The sequence below is a fragment of the Danio aesculapii genome, chromosome 14 (assembly GCF_903798145.1).
Source record: "Danio aesculapii chromosome 14, fDanAes4.1, whole genome shotgun sequence".
Classification (NCBI taxonomy): domain Eukaryota; kingdom Metazoa; phylum Chordata; class Actinopteri; order Cypriniformes; family Danionidae; genus Danio; species Danio aesculapii.
In genome coordinates, this window is record NC_079448.1 from 8,175,588 (window position 1) to 8,193,526 (window position 17,939).

General features: G+C 34.8%; 1 protein-coding gene across 1 annotated transcript in view; it reads left to right on the forward strand.

Annotated features, from left to right (window-relative positions):
• The window catches only part of adam19b (ADAM metallopeptidase domain 19b), a 68,105-nt gene that overhangs the window by 23,436 nt on the left and 26,730 nt on the right, over positions 1–17,939 (forward strand). The window contains exons 4-9 of the mRNA XM_056471997.1: positions 643–721; positions 3,221–3,297; positions 10,305–10,509; positions 13,920–13,985; positions 17,231–17,302; positions 17,383–17,549. Of these exons, the coding sequence (XP_056327972.1) occupies positions 643–721; positions 3,221–3,297; positions 10,305–10,509; positions 13,920–13,985; positions 17,231–17,302; positions 17,383–17,549 (666 nt within the window). The remainder of the gene's footprint in view (positions 1–642; positions 722–3,220; positions 3,298–10,304; positions 10,510–13,919; positions 13,986–17,230; positions 17,303–17,382; positions 17,550–17,939) is intronic.

A 17,939-nucleotide genomic window follows, 5' to 3' on the forward strand; every position in this document is an offset into this window, starting at 1 on the left:
AACACATAAACTCTACAGGTGCCTGATGGTTAGCTGTGGAGCTAACGTTAATCAGATTCACTCTACTGAACTCATAAAAATCGTCATTATAATTTACTTGAGTGCATGTCTCAAATTCTCTCGCCTCCCTTAATAGGTGCTGCCCCCCCCCTGGTAGGGCGCGCCCCACAGTTTGAAAACCCCATGCTTTACATGAAACAGTCATAGTGAAAATCATTTGTTGATTTTGTTGGGTGAAATGAAATATTTAGCACTTAGTGTTTTTGTTTCAGTGCTCACGCTTATGGTATCTCTGGTTTCAAAGCAATCGTTCACTTCAGATGAATATTTAACGAGCTCAATGCCATTAAAGGAAAGAGTCTTCACACTGTCAGCCATTTTCTGTGTTCAGAAACCCTTGGAAATTCTCAACCCGTAAAGCTTCTCAGTTTCTTCTCTCCAACAAACTACATCTGATAGAAATCAAATCTTGATTCATGTGCGACTCCAGGGAAGGAATGGAAAGAAGTTGGAAATGTTTATGTTTTTCCTTCATGCAAGTGATGGAAGTTGTCTGGTTATGTACCAGCTGTGCTCTGATTAAACATATAGCTGGGTCATTTCGTCATTGTGTGTGCATGTGTGTGTGTGTGTGTTTCATAGGGAGCTGTTCTCCTCAGAATATCAAGAAATATGGTACGATACAAATGGAAATCGGCAGTTTTCCAGACCTTCCATCAGGGTGAGTGCTGGAATTATTCACTTCTTTATAAAACTTGAACACTTCATGTTGTCAATGTAGTCTTGATCCCCTTTAGATATTATACCTTAAAGGGTTAGTTCACAACAAAATTTAATTCTGTGACTCCCCCATACAATTCATTCATCTTCAGATCACAAATTAAAATATTTTAGATGAAATCCAGGAGCTCTCTGACCCTCCATAGAAAGCAATAGTCTAGAGATATTCAAAGTCAAAAAAGGAACTGAAAACATTGTCAAACAATTCCATGTGACTTCAATAGTTCAATTGTAAACAGACGAAGCTCCAAGAGCACCTTTGAACACCAAGAGACTGTAAGAGTGCGTTCACACTAAATGCGAATGAAGCGTTAAAGTCTGCATAAACCGGAAGCTGTGACCACTTTTTTCCCCGTATTGTTATGCAGTTCCTAGAGAAACAGAATATAAAATGAGCAAAAAGTGGGTGTGACTTTTTTTTCCTATACTGCGAGCTGATTGGATGTAGTAAAGAAGGCATTTCATTCAGAAAAATCGGGAAAAGGGTTTCGAGAGAGTTATTACAACCAAACAGACTCCTTCTCCTTACCATTTCTGTTTGTTGTCATAGCACTGACAGTTGGAGGGGCGTGATCAAGTATGTTAGCCACGCCCAATACCTCAGGAAGGCGTAATCTGAGAATTAAACTGAAATCAATCAGGAAGAGCATTTTCAGATTTCAATTCTACAATTTCCATTACAAAGACATGCACAGATGAATTGTTGACTAAAAAGACTAGCAATGTGATCTTACAAAATCAGTATAGTTAGTTTTGATTTCTTGCGTACTTTAAGCATGAGTGATTTCCATGTTAAGTCGATGCAAAGACGCAGTAGACACCCTGCTGTGTGGGTCATGTGATTTACGTGGTGCTATTTGAGCGTTTCGGCTATGTGACGCATTGAGTTGAAACATTTGAACTTTGGTGAAAATTCATGCCATGTAACTAATAAGGAGTTTGCTCTGGTAGCACATAGCTCATAAAGCACAGCTAGCCTCTCAGCAAAATCCATGTCAGCCATTTTGCAACAAAGCTAAAGCAATTTCACATCTGCTGTAAGTGAATTTCACGGGCAAATAAAACAAATTTAACATACGAATGAAGCAAATTTCCCATGCGAATGAGGCAAATTTCACACATGAATAAGTTGAAGTTCACATGCGAATGAAGTGAATTTAACACTCAAATGAAGCGAATTTCACACGTGAATGAAGTGAATTTCAAGCAATTTTTTTCAAAGCGAATGAATGAAGAGAATTTCCCGCGCAAATGAAGCGAATTTCACGCACGAATGAATTGAAGATTACGCACGAATTAATTACATTTTTACATGAAAATGAAGGGAATTTTACACGCAAATTTCAAGTGAATTTCCCGCCCGAATGAAACAAATTTCACGCACAAATGAAGCAAAATTTCGGATGAAGGAAATTTCCCACGTGAATGAAGTGAATTTCAAGCAAATTGTTCGAAGCGAATGAATGAAGAGAATTTCTGTGCAAATGAAGCAAATTTTAAGCGAATCAAGCGAATCTTGCACAAAGTTTTCAAGCAATTTTTTCACGGCCAAATGAAGCAAGTTTCATGCGCAAATAAAAGGAATTTTTAGTGAATTACCAGTTCGAATGAAGTGAATTTCAAGTGAATTTTACATGCAAATAAAGCAAATTTCTCATGCAAATGAAGCGAATGAATGAAGCGGATTTCCCGCGCGAATGAAGTGAATTTCACGTACAAATGTACCAAATTTTCTGCATAATTGAAGCAAATTTCACTTGCGAATGAAGCATTTTTTTTTTTAAGTGCGTTCGAAGCGAACGTCCAGTGTGAATGCCCCATAAGGGCACACTGTAAAAACACTTTTTTTTTGGTCATTGTCTATAGAGCTTCATATGTTTACAGTTGAACATATGAAACATGTTTACATGTTTACACTAAAGACCCATTGAATATTTTGATAAAGTTTTTGGTTCCTTTTCTGGACTTTAAACATCTCAGGACCATTGCTATCTTTAAAGGATGAGAGAGCTCTCAGATTTCATTTAAAATATCTTAATTTGTGTTCTGAAGATGAACGAAGTTCTCAGGGCAAGGACTAAGAACAACGTGAGAGTGAGTAAATAATAACAGAATTTTCATTTTTGGTTGAACTAAAGCTTTGCATCTACATATCAACTACTTCTTTCTAGAGAATTAGCAACCAGTTTTAGTAATTAGAAATGCTAGTTGACATGTAGCTGAAAAGTTACTTCTAGTCAACAGAATGTCTAAAGGAGAACATCATAATAAAGTGTTCACTAAACTGAGCTTCAATGCTGAAAACTGTACTGACACTGTTTCAGTTTACTATAATCTTCTATGTGAAGCTGCTTTGACACAATCTACATTGTAAAAGCGCTATAGAAATAAAGATGAATTGAATTGAACTAAACTGATATCATGTTGTCTTGTTTTTCAGGATCACTGCTATTATCATGGGTCTGTCAAAGAGACCGAGGGGTCGAGTGTGGTCATCAGCACCTGTGCTGGACTCAGGTAAGAACCAGAGCAGATCTCATACAAATATGTTCAATAGACATTTCATTCAAAATGTTTGTAATCAGTATTCATAAGTTAGTTTTTGACTCAGTAGTCACTTTGGCTACTAAATCCCCTGTCATTTAGAACTTCTACTAGCATACTTGGATTTATCAGCATCTAAATGTTGTTCACTCAAAAATGAAATTTTAAAGTGATAGTTCACACAAAAATTCTGTGATAATCATTCACTTGTTGTCAAAAACCTATTTGAGTTTCTTACTTTTATTAAACACAAAAGACTTTAATTAAGACTTTAATTTTGAAAAACGCCCACTCCCATGGTATTTGTTTTTTTTTCACTATAGATGTGAATGGTTGCAGGTTGTTAGCATTTATCTCAATGTGCTGTATTGTGTTCAACAGAAAAAGGAAACTCAGTGTATAGAACCACTTGATGTTAAGTAAATTGTGAGTGCATTTTCGTCTTTGGGTGAACTATCTCTTTCGTGATAAAAGATAATAATCTGAAGATTAGTGGACAGGTTTTTAAATCACGCTAGGGGGCAGTATGACGACAGTAATTTTTAGTCCTTTTCACACTAATGATATTTACAGGGACATTTTATTGAGGAATGAAGGATTATTTTTGTGCTGCTCTTTGCAAAACACCAAATAAATACCAAAAAACTACTTAACGATTTTGTAACGCAGTGGCGCAGTAGGTATCGCTATCACCTCACAGCAAGAAGGTCGCTGGTTCGAGCCTCGGCTGGGTCAGTTGGCGTTTCTGTATGGAGTTTGCATGTTTTCCCTGCGTTCATGTGGGTTTCCTCTGGGTGCTCCGGTTTCCCCCACAAGTACAAAGACATGTGGTTCAGGTGAATTGGGTAGGCTAAATTGTCCATAGTGTATGAGTGTGAATGAGTGTGTGTGGAAGTTTCCCAGTGATGGGTTGCGGCTGGAAGGGCATCCACTGCGTAAAACGTGCTGGATAAGTTGGCGGTTCATTCCTCTGTGGCGACCCCAGATTAATAAAGGCACTTAACCGAAAAGAAGTAATTGAATATGTTTGGCCATCTTTTCTGGCGTAGGTCAGTTTTTTGCTCAATAGATCACTTTGTACAGTGTTTTACTTGTAATGCAGAGCACTTGTGTTCAAGTATAGTAAAACATGGTTTCACAAAAGACATTAAAACAATGTAAAATCATGGTAAAACTACATAGTCACATGCACTTTTCTCTTATGTTTGGATTTGAAAACTCTATTGGTTGGGTTTTGGGAAGGGTTTAGGTCAGTGGTTCACTGGGGATCTGCCTTTAAGTGGGCGTGATCCGCCTTCAAGTGGGCGTGTACAAGAAGAACGTGTATCTGAAATGTAAAAACAAAATGTACCCTAAGTGACGTGTTTCAAATTTGAAAAATATGTACAGCGCCCTCTAGTGGACGTGCCATCTGAAACGTGCAACGAAAGGTAACTGGAGCAACGTATTATATGTTCAGCAGAACATTTTTTCACATTTCACTTCAATAAGCTAGAGTTTGCCTACTCAGAGCAATTAATATTAAGTAAACAATTAAGTGACTTGTATGACAAGCTCTTCCTTTTAATGGGCGTGTACAAGAAGAACGTGTATCTGAAATGTAAAAATAAAATGTTCAATAAATAACATATTTCAAACTCAAAAAAATATGGACAGCGCCCTCTAGTGGACTTGTCGTCTGAAATGTGCAACAAAATGTAACTCAAGCAATGTATTTTATGTTCCACAAAGACTTAAACACCGTAAACATAGTCAAAGCTGACCGTAAACACATTTTACTTCAAAAATCTAAAGTTTGTCCGCTCATAGCAATTAAGATTAAGTAAACAATTAAGTGATCTGTATGACAAGCGATCTGTATGACAAGCTCCACCTTCTAGTAAGCTAGCTGGAGCAACGTAATTTATGTGCTGCAAAAATTCAAACATGTTACTCCAAAAATCTTCTCAGAGCAATTAAGTGAACAATTAAGTAGACTCCTTAAAGCTGTGCATTTTAATTCAGTGGGACTTCAACAGCAGCTTTTATTTATTTATTTGTTCATTTCTTTTTGTTTTGCTGTCATTGTACTGCAAAACAAAATATTTTCTTACTTAGAGTTTTTATCTTGTTTCGGGTCCAAATATTTAATAATTCCTAAATCAAGACACATTTTCTAGACAAGCAAAACATATATTTTCTTGTTTTCAGGAATAATGAGTCAAAATTAAGTGAATTTTTACTTAAAACAAGCAAAATTGTCAGCCTGTGGGGTAAGCGAAATAATCTTGTTTTCGATTTCAAAATAAAAATTCACTTACATTTAACATATTATTGCTGTAAACAAGACAATATTGTTTGTTTAGCAAATGCTTCTTGATTTGAGACCTTTTCATTATTTGGAGAAAATAAAAGATAAAAACTGCACTGTATATGATATATATATATAAACTGCACTGTATATGATATATATATAAAACGAGATAAAGACTTTTAAGCAAGATTTTTTATTCTATGGAAAGTAAGAACTTTCTTAATTTATAGACACTTAATATTCACATTTTCATGTATACAGTTGAATTCAGAATTATTAGCCCCCCTTTGAATTTTTTTCTTAAAAAAAAATCTTCCAAATGATGTTTAACAGAGCAAGGAAATTTTCACAGTATGTCTGATAATATATTTTTTTTCCAGAGAAAGTCTTATTTATTTTATTTCGGCTAAAATAAAAGCAGTTTTAAATTTTTTTTTAAACACCACTTTAAGGTCAAAATTATTAGCCCCTTTAAGCTATATTTTTTCTGACTGTCTACAGAACAAACCATCGCTATACAATAACTTGCCTAATTAGCCTAACCTGCATAGTTAACCTAATTAACCTAATTAAGCCTTTAAATGTCACTTTAAGCTGTATAGAAGTGTCTTAAAAATATCTTGTAAAATATTATTTACTGTTTTCATGGCCAAGATAAAATAAATCAGTTATTAGAGATGAGTTATTAAAACTATTATGTTTAGAAATGTGTTGAATAAATCTTTTCTCCGTTAAACAGAAATTGGGGAAAAAATAGACGGGGCTTATAATTCAGGGGGGCTAACAATTCTGACTTCTACTGTATATCATATATACAATGTAAAAAAAAAAAAATGTGATTCATGTTTTTAGTTTTTATCCTTTTGAATTGCATTATGGGACCTTGAACTTTCTTCCAACTTTTAACCTTGAAAAATTTGAAAAAGTGACTTTTATTAACGTTTAACACAACATAAAAGGTTGGTGTTGTATATTACGATACAAAAACGATACAGAAAATACATATTCTGTTATTTTACAGACTTATTTTTTTTATATACTATACATTATATTATTTAAAACTACTAAAATGTCAATAAAAGTCACTCCTTTTTTAAAAAGACTCATTTTTAACTTATTAGATAGGGGTATTTTTGAGGATTGTTCTAGAATGGGTTATTGTTTCCCTACTAGTTACTGGTTTGGGACTGTTAACTGTTTATTTTCAGTTCAAGTTTCCTAAAATAACATTCAAAACTTGATTTTTGCATGAAAAGAATGTGTCCTCATTGCACAAAAGTTACAGTTTATTGTCCCAGGAAGTGAGTTTAGAGAGTTCACTGGAGCAGCAGTGGTGCCGGGTCTCTGGGTTTATGAGTGGGCCGAGGGTAGATGTATAGAGTCCCGTTGAGCACTCGCACTCCTTCAGAGTCTCAGTTTTCTGAGTGAACAGACACGCATTGACGGACGTCCAAAAAGATCGATGGACATATTTAATCCAGCACAGCTTGAGTGAATTGGGTTTGATTGGAGAAGAGGGAAACTGTAGAGTATACACACGTGTCCTTCCAGATGATTTTCACAGCTGCGGTGAAGGAATCCACCAACATGGAAACGTTTTATTTTTTTTAATGTTTGTTTTTGCAGACGTTTCAATAGATAAGCAAGCATTTAGTTGACTTTTGAGGAATCTCTTAAGGGGTAGTTCATCCAAAAATTAAAATGTGCTGCTCTGGCCAAATCTACAAGGGCATATAATGATTCATATCAGACTTTAGAAGTATTTTAAAAGTCAGACATTCAGAAACCAAATCCTGACTTGAGATGTGTGCAAATGTAGTCATGCCCTTTTTTATGGGATGTGGCATGTGGTATCCTTTTGATTATTAATAAAACAATTAATAAAATGTTTATTCTCTTCTGCCAATATGGATCAACAATTTTGATTACGTCAATATAACTGAAACATGAAAACTGGCTATTTTACTTTAAAAAACAAGGGAGGAGTCACTTGACATGTCAAGCCCTAAATCTTTTTTATAGTGTAAACTTCAACCACAGCTTTATTTATTTATTTATTTATTTATTTATTTATTTATTTATTTATTTATTTATTTATTCATTCATTCATTGATTCATTCATTCATTCTTTCATTTCTTTATTTATGAATTTATTTTGTTTTAATATCATTGCGTTTCTTACTTAGAGTTTTTATCTTGCTTCTGTGGAGGACGGAACCTGCAAAAACAATAAAAAATAAAAATAAATAAATAAAATTTGAGAAAATAAATCCATTAATTCCTGCATAAATAAAACAATAAATAAATATGCAAATAAATAAATAACTATATATAAAAAAATATATATATATAAATAATTAATAGTGCGGGCAGGTATATAATTAAATAATTTAAACAAATGTTGGGAGAAAAAGAAAATGCTAAACTGAAATCTGATTTTCCCCCTTTCAACTGTTATTCATTTTTGAACTTAATTCTATATTTATAAATATGGAATTACTTTCATAAATGAAGAAATGTTTGAAAGCGGGAAAAAAATCTGTTGAGAAATATATATATATATATAATGGTCCTTGATCTTTCTTCCAACATTGTTTAACCTTTAAAAGTACAAAAAGAAAGTGACATTTGTTATTATTTTTTAAAAGTTTAAAGTCATACAGTGCATCCGGAATGTATTCATAACGCTTCACTTTTTTCACATTTTTTATGTTACAGCCTTATTCCAAAATGGATTCAATTAATTTATTTCCTCAAAATTCTACACACAATACCCCATAATGACAATGTGAAAAAAGATTTTGAAATTGTTGCTAATTTATTAAAACTAAAAAACCTGAAATATCACATGTACATCAGTATTCACAGCTTTTGCTGTGAAGCTCTAAATTGAGCTCAGGTATATTCTGTTTCCACTGATCATTCTTCAGATGTTTCAGCAGCTTAATTGGAGTTTACCTGTGGTGAATTCAGTTGAATGGACATGATTTGAAAAGGCATACACCTGTCTATATACGGTCCCAGGGTTGACGGTGCATGTCAAAGCACAAACCAAGCATGAATATAAGGGAATTGTCTGTAAACCTCCGAGACAGGACTGTCTCGAGGCACAAGGCTTGGGAAGGTTACAGAAACATTTCTGCTGCTCTGAAAGTTCCAATGAGCACAGTGGCCTCCATCATCCGTAAGTGGAAGATGTTTGGAACCACCAGGACTTTACCTAGAGCTGGCCGGCTATCTAAGCTGAGTGATTGGTGGAGAAGGGCCTTAGTCAGGGAGGTGATCAATTGCCCAATGGTCACTCTGTCTGAGCTCCAGCTTTCTTCTGTGGAGAGAGGAGAACCTTTCAGAAGGTCAACCATCTGTGTAGCAATCCACCAATCAGGCCTGTATGGTAGAGTGGCCAGACGGAAGCCACTCCCTACCTGGAATTTGCCAAAAGGCATCTGAAGGACTGTCAGACCATAAGAAACTAAATATTCTGGTCTGATCAGACTAAGATTGAACTCTTTGGAGTGAATGCCAGGCGTTACGTTTGGAGAAAACCAGGCACCGCTCATAGCCAGGCTAATACCATCCCTACAGTGAAGCATGGTGGTGGGAGCATCATGCTGTGGGGATGTTTTTCGGCAGCAGGAACTGGAAGACTAGTCAGGATGGAGGGAAAGATGAATGCAGCAATGTAGAGAGATGAAAACCTGCTTCAGAGTGCTCTTGACCTCAGACTGGGGCGACGGTTCATCTTTCAGGAGAACAATGACCCAAAGCACACCACCAAAATATCAATGGAGTGGCTTCACAACAACTCAGTGAATGTCCTTGAGTAGCCCAGCCAGAGCCCAGAACTAAATCCTATTGAACATCTCTGGAAAGATCTGAAAATGGCTGTACACCATCGCTTCCCATCCAACCTGATAGAGCTTGAGAGGTACTGCAAAGAGGAATGGGCAAAAATTCCCAAAGACAGATATGCCAAGCTTGTGGCATCATATTCATATCATTGGTGTTGTATATTACGCTACAGAAACCTTGTAATAAGCTGCCAGTACATTTTCTGTTATTTTACAGACTTATTTCTCTACATATAATGCATTATATTATTTCAAACAACTGAAATGTCAATAAAAGTCACTTTGTTGAACTGTAGAGTTGAATTTTCAACATCAAAAGTCAACAGAGCAGAGATCAACATCCCATAATACAATTCACAACCCTAAACAAACAGAAAACACAGAATCTCCTAATATGAAAACTGTTAATTCACAGATATTCTTTACAGTGTAACTGTATATTAGTTTCTTCATCTCATTATTGTTTATATTGCATCTTGCATTTGAGTGGTGGAAGCATTTTCACTGATATGGTGTCGATGCACATCTGTGAAGTGTTCTGTGTGTGTGTTTTGGGGAATACTGTTATATCCAGGAAGCAAGGAAATCTGCTTTTGCTTAAAGAAAAAAACAGTTCAGCATAACACAAGTTGGCTATCAGATCGGTTTGATTCCCTTCTTTCTTCACCCTCCCATCCGGCATAAAGATCGTTTTAAGCTTCCTGTGCAAAACCCAGCTGAGAGCTTTCCATCCTGTCAACTTGTTTTAAATGTCCATGACCTCTGATTTTCTGCTTTATCATCTCAAAGTTGAACCAAGCTTTTGATGATAGACTTGTTGTCTTTTCAATCCCCAGGGGCTTGATAACCATCAATAACAGCGTGAGCTACATGATCCAACCGCTAGCTAACCAAACACACTCTCAGGGACATGCTGTGTTCAACGCTCGGAGGCTGAAGCTGCCGGCGGGCACCTGCGGGCATCACCATGGAGATGGGCATCACACTGAAAGCCTTCAGGAGCTGATTGATGTCATGGCAAAGCCTCAACGGACCAAAAGGGTGAGATCATGAGATTGCAACCCTTCTTAAATCTAGAGATAGAGATAGTCCTGGATCCAGTACTTTTTATTTAGGAAATGCTTATTGATTCACTTTGGGTTGCTTTATATTAAAAAATATTTTCAGCAGTTTGCATATTTCAGCAAATGATATTTATTGACAGGCCTGTTTCAGTAACGTACACAATCATATCCACAGGACAGGATTTGCAAAGAAACTCTGAGCAAGTGCAATACTTAGATATTAGATTTTTTTTAAACTAGATTTTTTGATAGTATTTTGAACTTGAAAATGGTCAAACTACTTGCTCTACAAACAAGTGTGTTCATGACTATACAGACAAAGTAGAGTAATACAATGAGACAATGTCAGTGATCATGGGATTGCAGCAAAATCCAATCTAGAGATACTAAAATGTTTATTGACTGACATTGGGGTTACTTCATAGTCAAATTCTTTTCATTAGCACTTGTCATGAATGATTTTTAAACTTTAAAGTCACATTTAGTTTTACTAATATGTAACAGAAAGTTAGCCTAGCATAAGATAAGTCATAGAAGCGTTAAATAAATGTCTGTATAGCCTTTAAAATGGTGATTTTTACCTATGTAATGGTCTATATTAAACAGTTTAAAGCTAAATATGAACATTTTAAATGATTTTATATACTGTTATAATATAGACTTCATCGCAAAATTCATGCGGTAGCTGTTGAATGAGTTTGCTTATTCATTCATTCATTTACTTTTCGGCTTAGTCCAGGCATGGGCAAACTTGATCCTCGAGGGCCAGTGTCCCTGCAGAGTTTTGCTCCAACACTAATCAAACACACCTGAACTCCCTAATTTGTGTCTTTAGGATCACTAGAAAGCTACAAGCAGGTGTGTTTGATTAGGGTTGGAGCAAAACTATGCAGGGACACCGGCCCTCCAGGATTGAGTTTGCCCATCCCTGGCTTAGTCCCTTTATTAATCTGGGGTCACCACAGCGGAATGAACCGCCAACTTATCCGGCACATGTTTTTACGCAGCGCATGCCCTTCCAGCTGCAACCCATCTCTGGGAAACATCCATTCACACTCATTCACACTCATACACTACGGACAATTTAGCCTACCCAATTCACCTATACCGCATGTCTTTGGACTGTGGGGGAAACCGGAGCACCCGTAGGAAACCCATGCGAACGCAGGGAGAACATGCAAACTCCACACAGAAACGCCAACTGACCCAGCCGAGGCTCAAACCAGCGTCATTCTTGCTGTGAGGCGACAGCACTACCTACTGCGCCACTGCGTCGCCATGAGTTTGCTTATAATGATTATAATTATAATAACATTTATTATCATTATTAATATTGTTGTTATTTTGTTATTACTTTTATTATAAAAAATGTACTACATTGAATGAGTTTGCTTATAATAGTAATATTAAAAACGCTTATTATTATTATTATTATTGTTATTTTTATTATTTACAAAAATTGGTTTTAAAATAGTTTTTGTTTAATTACACAATTGTTCAATGTTTTAATCTTTGCAAGAATAAAATAGATATTAAGAAACAATTTTATTTTATGTAGGGTTCCTAAAAATATATATATATAATTTTAAACTAAAATAAATTGTGTATTAATTGAATATGATTCATGATTTATTTAAATTTATTGGACTATATATATATATATATATATATATATATATATATATATATATATATATATATATATATATATATATATATATATATATATATATATATATATATATATATATATATTATTCCAATAGTAAATTTAGTCCAATAAATTTAAATAAATCATGAATCATATTTTTATATATAGAGCTCAGATTTTCAACCATATATATATAATAGAATTATTAGCCCCCTTTTGATTTTTATTTCTATTTTAAATATATCCCAAATGATGTTTAACAGAGCAAGGAAATTTTCACAGTATGTCTGATAATATTTTTTGTTCTAGAGAAAGTCATATTTGTTTTATTTCAGCTAGAATAAAAGCAGTTTTTGAATTTTTTAAAAGCCATTTTAAGGTCAAAGTTATTAGCCTCTTTAAGCTATATTTTTTGATATTCTGCAGAACAATTACCCTAACCTGCCTAGTTAACCTAATTAACCTAGTTAAGCCTTTAAATGTAATTTCAACTATATATATGCATTTACATTTACTGAAGATGTATTTTAAGATTGGAAAACCATTTTCTTGACCTTTAAAGTACGGTAGAGTGATTCCATGCAAATATCCACCTTGCTATGTTTTCACCAAAATAGTGAGATAGCGCTATGAAATATTAAATATTTAAATAGCTTCTATGCTTTTTGTGTAGCCTTGCATTTTACAGTACTTTAAACATATTCAAAAATGTCTCTGTCAGTGTTTTCAAACAATTAGATTTGATTTACCAAAGTCCCACAAGTGCCAATTTCACATCTGTCACATTTATAACAGAGACATGTCACATCCATAATGAAGCTTTTTCCTCATAAATGCAAAAATGTCAAATAAAATCAAATCAATCTTTTTTGTTATAAAGAGAGCAACTCTTATCCTTTTGATTAGCATTGTTTCTTTTGGCTTGTGCAGTTTAATTCACAGAATTTCTACAAAGTATGTTGTATACTGCAAACTCGCTAACTTTTTTTTATTTTCCTCTTTTAAAACATTAAAAAAATGTTTACAGATTGATACTTTTCTGATCCCATAACTCCTCGGTTAGTAGTTTTGGAAAATATGAACAGATGTATAATGCTAACATAGACTTTCTCTGTGTATTTATGTTTTGAGATTTCACTGCAAATGTCGCATCCATAATGCTGGAATTGCTCAGCAGGCCTATATTTATAACATATAAACATATGTAGCTTATCAAAATATATGTTGTCCAGATAATTTTTGTAATTCTTAAATATTTATTTAATCGGTATAGCTAGAAATCTGCCAGAAATCTGTATTTAGAGCCACATTTTGCTGGTAAAACCTCATTTAATTGAATATATTTCAATATTCTGTAATTGAATATATTAATTATATAATAGGATTAATGTAGGATGAAAGTGAACATGTCCTGAACTTAAGGAGGGGAAATAGTTGTATTTTGTTTCATGTTCCATTTATGGAAAGTACCAGATAACATAACTTGTTATTTAAATAAATATGAAGGGCTGACTGAAGTGCTACTAAACCAAGGACGCATTGTTCTTCACATTGGCAAACATGAATAGAGCGTCTGTCCCACACCAAAGACACAGGATATCCCTCATACCCAATTAGTGGCGTCTCACAGCATTTCAATTCATAAACGCGGATTTAAAAGCGCTGACTCAGCACTTCTTCTCTTGCATATCAAATTAACCCATACTCATCCATATCTCGTCCATCTCTTCCTGCAGGAGAGAAGAGACGTCAGCAGTAGCATGAAATACGTGGAGCTGATGGTGGTGGCTGACCACGCTGAGGTAAAATCTTATTTTATTCACCTCAATGTGGATTTACTTCAGCAGACAGCACAAAACTACAATCCCAAATCAGAAAAAAGTTGGGACAGTATGGAAAACACAACTAAAAAAGAAAGTAGGGATTTCTAAATTTATTTTCACTTGTATTTCAGCGCAGAGAATACAACAAACATTATTTAATGTGTTCCTCACGATTTTAAAAGTTTTTTTTGTTTGTTTTTTTTTTTCAAAAATTTCACAACACACGACTTATGAAAAAAAATGTATACAAATAAAATATAATATAAAAATACAGCTTAGTTATTCGGCTATACCACATTTCAATATGTTAAAAACACCTACATTGAGAAATGGACTGTTGTTTGTTGTTATAAAGGATAGAAATGATTTAATTGGGATCAGCTCATACATTTTTAGTTCAGACTGAAGAGTATTCCAGGATGAGGGGGTGACATGACAAAAGGCTTGCTTCCCTATTTTAGTTCGGATCCGGGGAACAGTCAAATTATAAATTTTACTTGAACGTAGCGCATACTGGCTTTTTGACCTATGAAGAAGGGAACTTGTGTATAAAAGCTCCAGACTAAGAAGACCAGAGTCATCCAGTGGGTTTACCTTCTTACATTCAGAGAAGACCACTCATCTTCCGCATACAGTTCGCAATAGTGAGTTAGTCTCTGACAGCCTGTAACAAACCTCAGGGCACTATAATAAACAGAGTTTAAGGGCTGAAGACATTTGTTTGAGGCATTCATATATAAAACATCACCATAGTCAATCAGTGGTAAAAATGGTGCAGACACCAAATGTTTACGAGAAAAGCAGAATCCATTTCGAATCAAGCTTAACTCTCGATTTGCGAACTAAATTTGCTTTGGAAAGCTCATGATCAAGAAAAAAGCCTAAATACTTATAGTTCGACGCTAAACTTATTTGTTCACTTTAGGCGGTGGTTAATGGTTGGTTCTGCAAAATTGGTGGAAAGATTTGCAAAAATCATTCATTTAGATTAATCTGCATTTAAAACAAGGTTTAGAGCCTGAAGACGAGACTGAACAATATTAAAAGCAGACTGTAAAGATTGTATGGCCTGAACAAGTGAAGGGGAGCAACAATAAATTACTGTATTATCAGCATACAGATTATAAAAGACATTTGGAAGGTTGTAACACAAGTTATTATTGTAATAGAAAATAATATAGGTCCTAAAACTGATCCCTGCAGCACTCCTTTGGGCACCTCTAAAGATAAAAATGTCAAACCGGCCTATGGACACACTGTGTTTTGTTGGACAAATAAGTGGTAGCTTGGTTTGACACACCCCTCCGGGCTAAAGAGTAATTTAAAAGTGTGTGATCAACCATTTCAAATGCCTTTGAAAGATCAAGAAAAAGAGGAGTGCAATAATTCTTATAATCCATTTCCTGTAAAAAATCATCTAAAACCTTCAGTGTAGCAGAAACAGTGCTATGTCGCTTTCTGAACCAGACTGGTAATTTGAGAGTAAGTTATTTGTGTCTAGAAACAGGTTAAGTTGGTCACTGACTAATTTTTCAAAAACTTTTGCAATGATGTGATGTGATGTGATGTAGTGTTTCAGGTGTAATTTTGTCCTGTTCTTCCTGCAAACAAGTCTTAAGGTGGGCAACAGTACAGGGTCTTTGCTGTCGAATTTTGCACTACAAAATGCGCCACACATTCTTTATTGGAGACAGGTCGGGACTGCAGGCAGGCCAGTCAAATACCTGTATGCTCTTCCTATGCAGTCAGGACTTTGTAATGTGTACAGAATGTGGTTTTATTATTATTATTATTTTTTTCAAAATAAACATATATTCCAATTTTGGTTCTTGCAACACATTTTTAAAAAAGTTGGTACAGTGAAACATTTACATATTTGTAATTTTGCCATTCCTTTTCACAACTCTTAAAAGATGTTCAGAGACTGAAGACACCAAGTGATGAAGTGTTTCAGGTGTTTTCTTGTCCCATTCTTTCTGAGAACAAGTCTTAAGGTGGGCAACAGTACAGGGTCTTCGTTGTCGAATTTTGCGCTTCAAAATGCACCACACATTCTTTATTAGATACAGATCAGGACCGCAGGCAGGCCAGTCAAATACTGCATGCTCTTCCTCCGTAGCCAGGACTTTGTAATGTGTGCAGAATCTGGTTTTATTTAATTTTTTCAAAATAAACATTACAGTTATATGAGGCGTAAGACGTGTTTGGCGTCATTTGTTGCAATTTTCAGACCAGCACAACTGTAATTTTCACGTTTTGCACCACGTTGTTTGAATAGCAAATCATTTGGGTCACTTTGTGGACTTTGTGGAGTGGAGGTGTGTTAAGGTGCATTGTTGGTGCGTTCCTATTAGGAGGAACTGAAATAGGCTGCGCCATTGAACAACTAAACCTGATCCAAAGTCCAGGCTTTTTTTTTGTTTATTCAATTTGCATTTGTATAATGTTGTTATTATTATTATTATTATTATTAGTGTTATTAATCATATTTAATAATAATAAATAATAATAATATTTAATGTTATTATTGTTGTTTATTATATGCATATTTATATTCGTTTTAATAAAAACAAGTTTAAATTTGTCCACCTGTCAGGTTTTGGAGATGTATGCATCACCATATGGGGCATAAGAACAGGACGTGTGTTTGGATATAACTCAGTTTTTTGCCCACACATCATTATTATTCATTATTATTCTTCATTATTATTACTTCATTTATTCGTTTGCTGGAAATTAGACCTGAATTTAGAAATAGTTCTGAAACAAATATTTGCACTTAACAAACCATAATAAATATGTAATCTCTGACTCTGATTGGTTTATTGCACGTTATAATCAAAACACATCCATAACTCATTAAGAGAATAAGCACAACCTTGTTAGACCATGCGCTGGGGCACAGACCATATTTTTCCATGCCTAATATAGCAAAAGTAGATTTGGACAGGCCCTTGATGCTTTTGACTTTGCGCCTTGATTGTTAAAATAGAGCCTATAATTTTAAACAAACAGCAAATGAGAATTATTCATTACTTTTCACCGAATAACTATAGTAACTTTAATTAAAAATCGATGTAAATTATACTATGAAAAAAGTCAAATTCGATGTCTGTTTTGTTTCTCTATTCTTTTTCATTTTACTCTAAATAACTTCTATTTCATTGCAATGTTGCATCCTGTTTAACACAGATTGATGCGTTCTAATAATGTCTCTTTTTCAGTTTGTGAATCACAATCGAGACCTTGAAAAGACTAAAGCAAAGCTTCTTGAAGCGGCTAACTTTGTGGATAAGGTAAGGTCGCACTATTAAACACAGCTTTTCATCACACACCCACATATGAACTGGTATCTGATTTTTTTTTGTGTCACCAGTATTATAAATCACTGAACATCCGTGTAGCTCTGATCCGCTTGGAAATCTGGAATGATCAAGACAAGATCCATGTGACGGACAACCCCTACAGCACCCTTGGTGCTTTCCTGTCCTGGAGGAGGAAACAGCTGCCACTGCTGCCCAATGACAACGCTCAGCTAGTAACGTCAGTCTTAATCACACCTCACAACACACAGTGGGGGAAATTAAGTATTGAACACGTCACCATTTTTCTCAGAAAGTATATTTATAAAGGTGCTGATGACTTGAAATTTTCACCGGATGTTGGTAACAACCAAATAAACCCATATATGGAAATAAAACAAACTTAAGTCATTTACAAATGAAGTAATGTGTAATAAAATTAAATGACACAGGGAAAAAGTATTGAACACATGAAGAAAGGGAGGTGTAGAAAGGCAGTGAAAGCCCAGACAACAGCTGAAATCTCTCTGTAGTTCTTCAGCAATCCTCTGCCCTTCGTCATTGTAAATCAATATCAGCTGCTTCAGTCTAACATCTGCATTAGCAGAATGATGAAGATGAAACCAGGGGG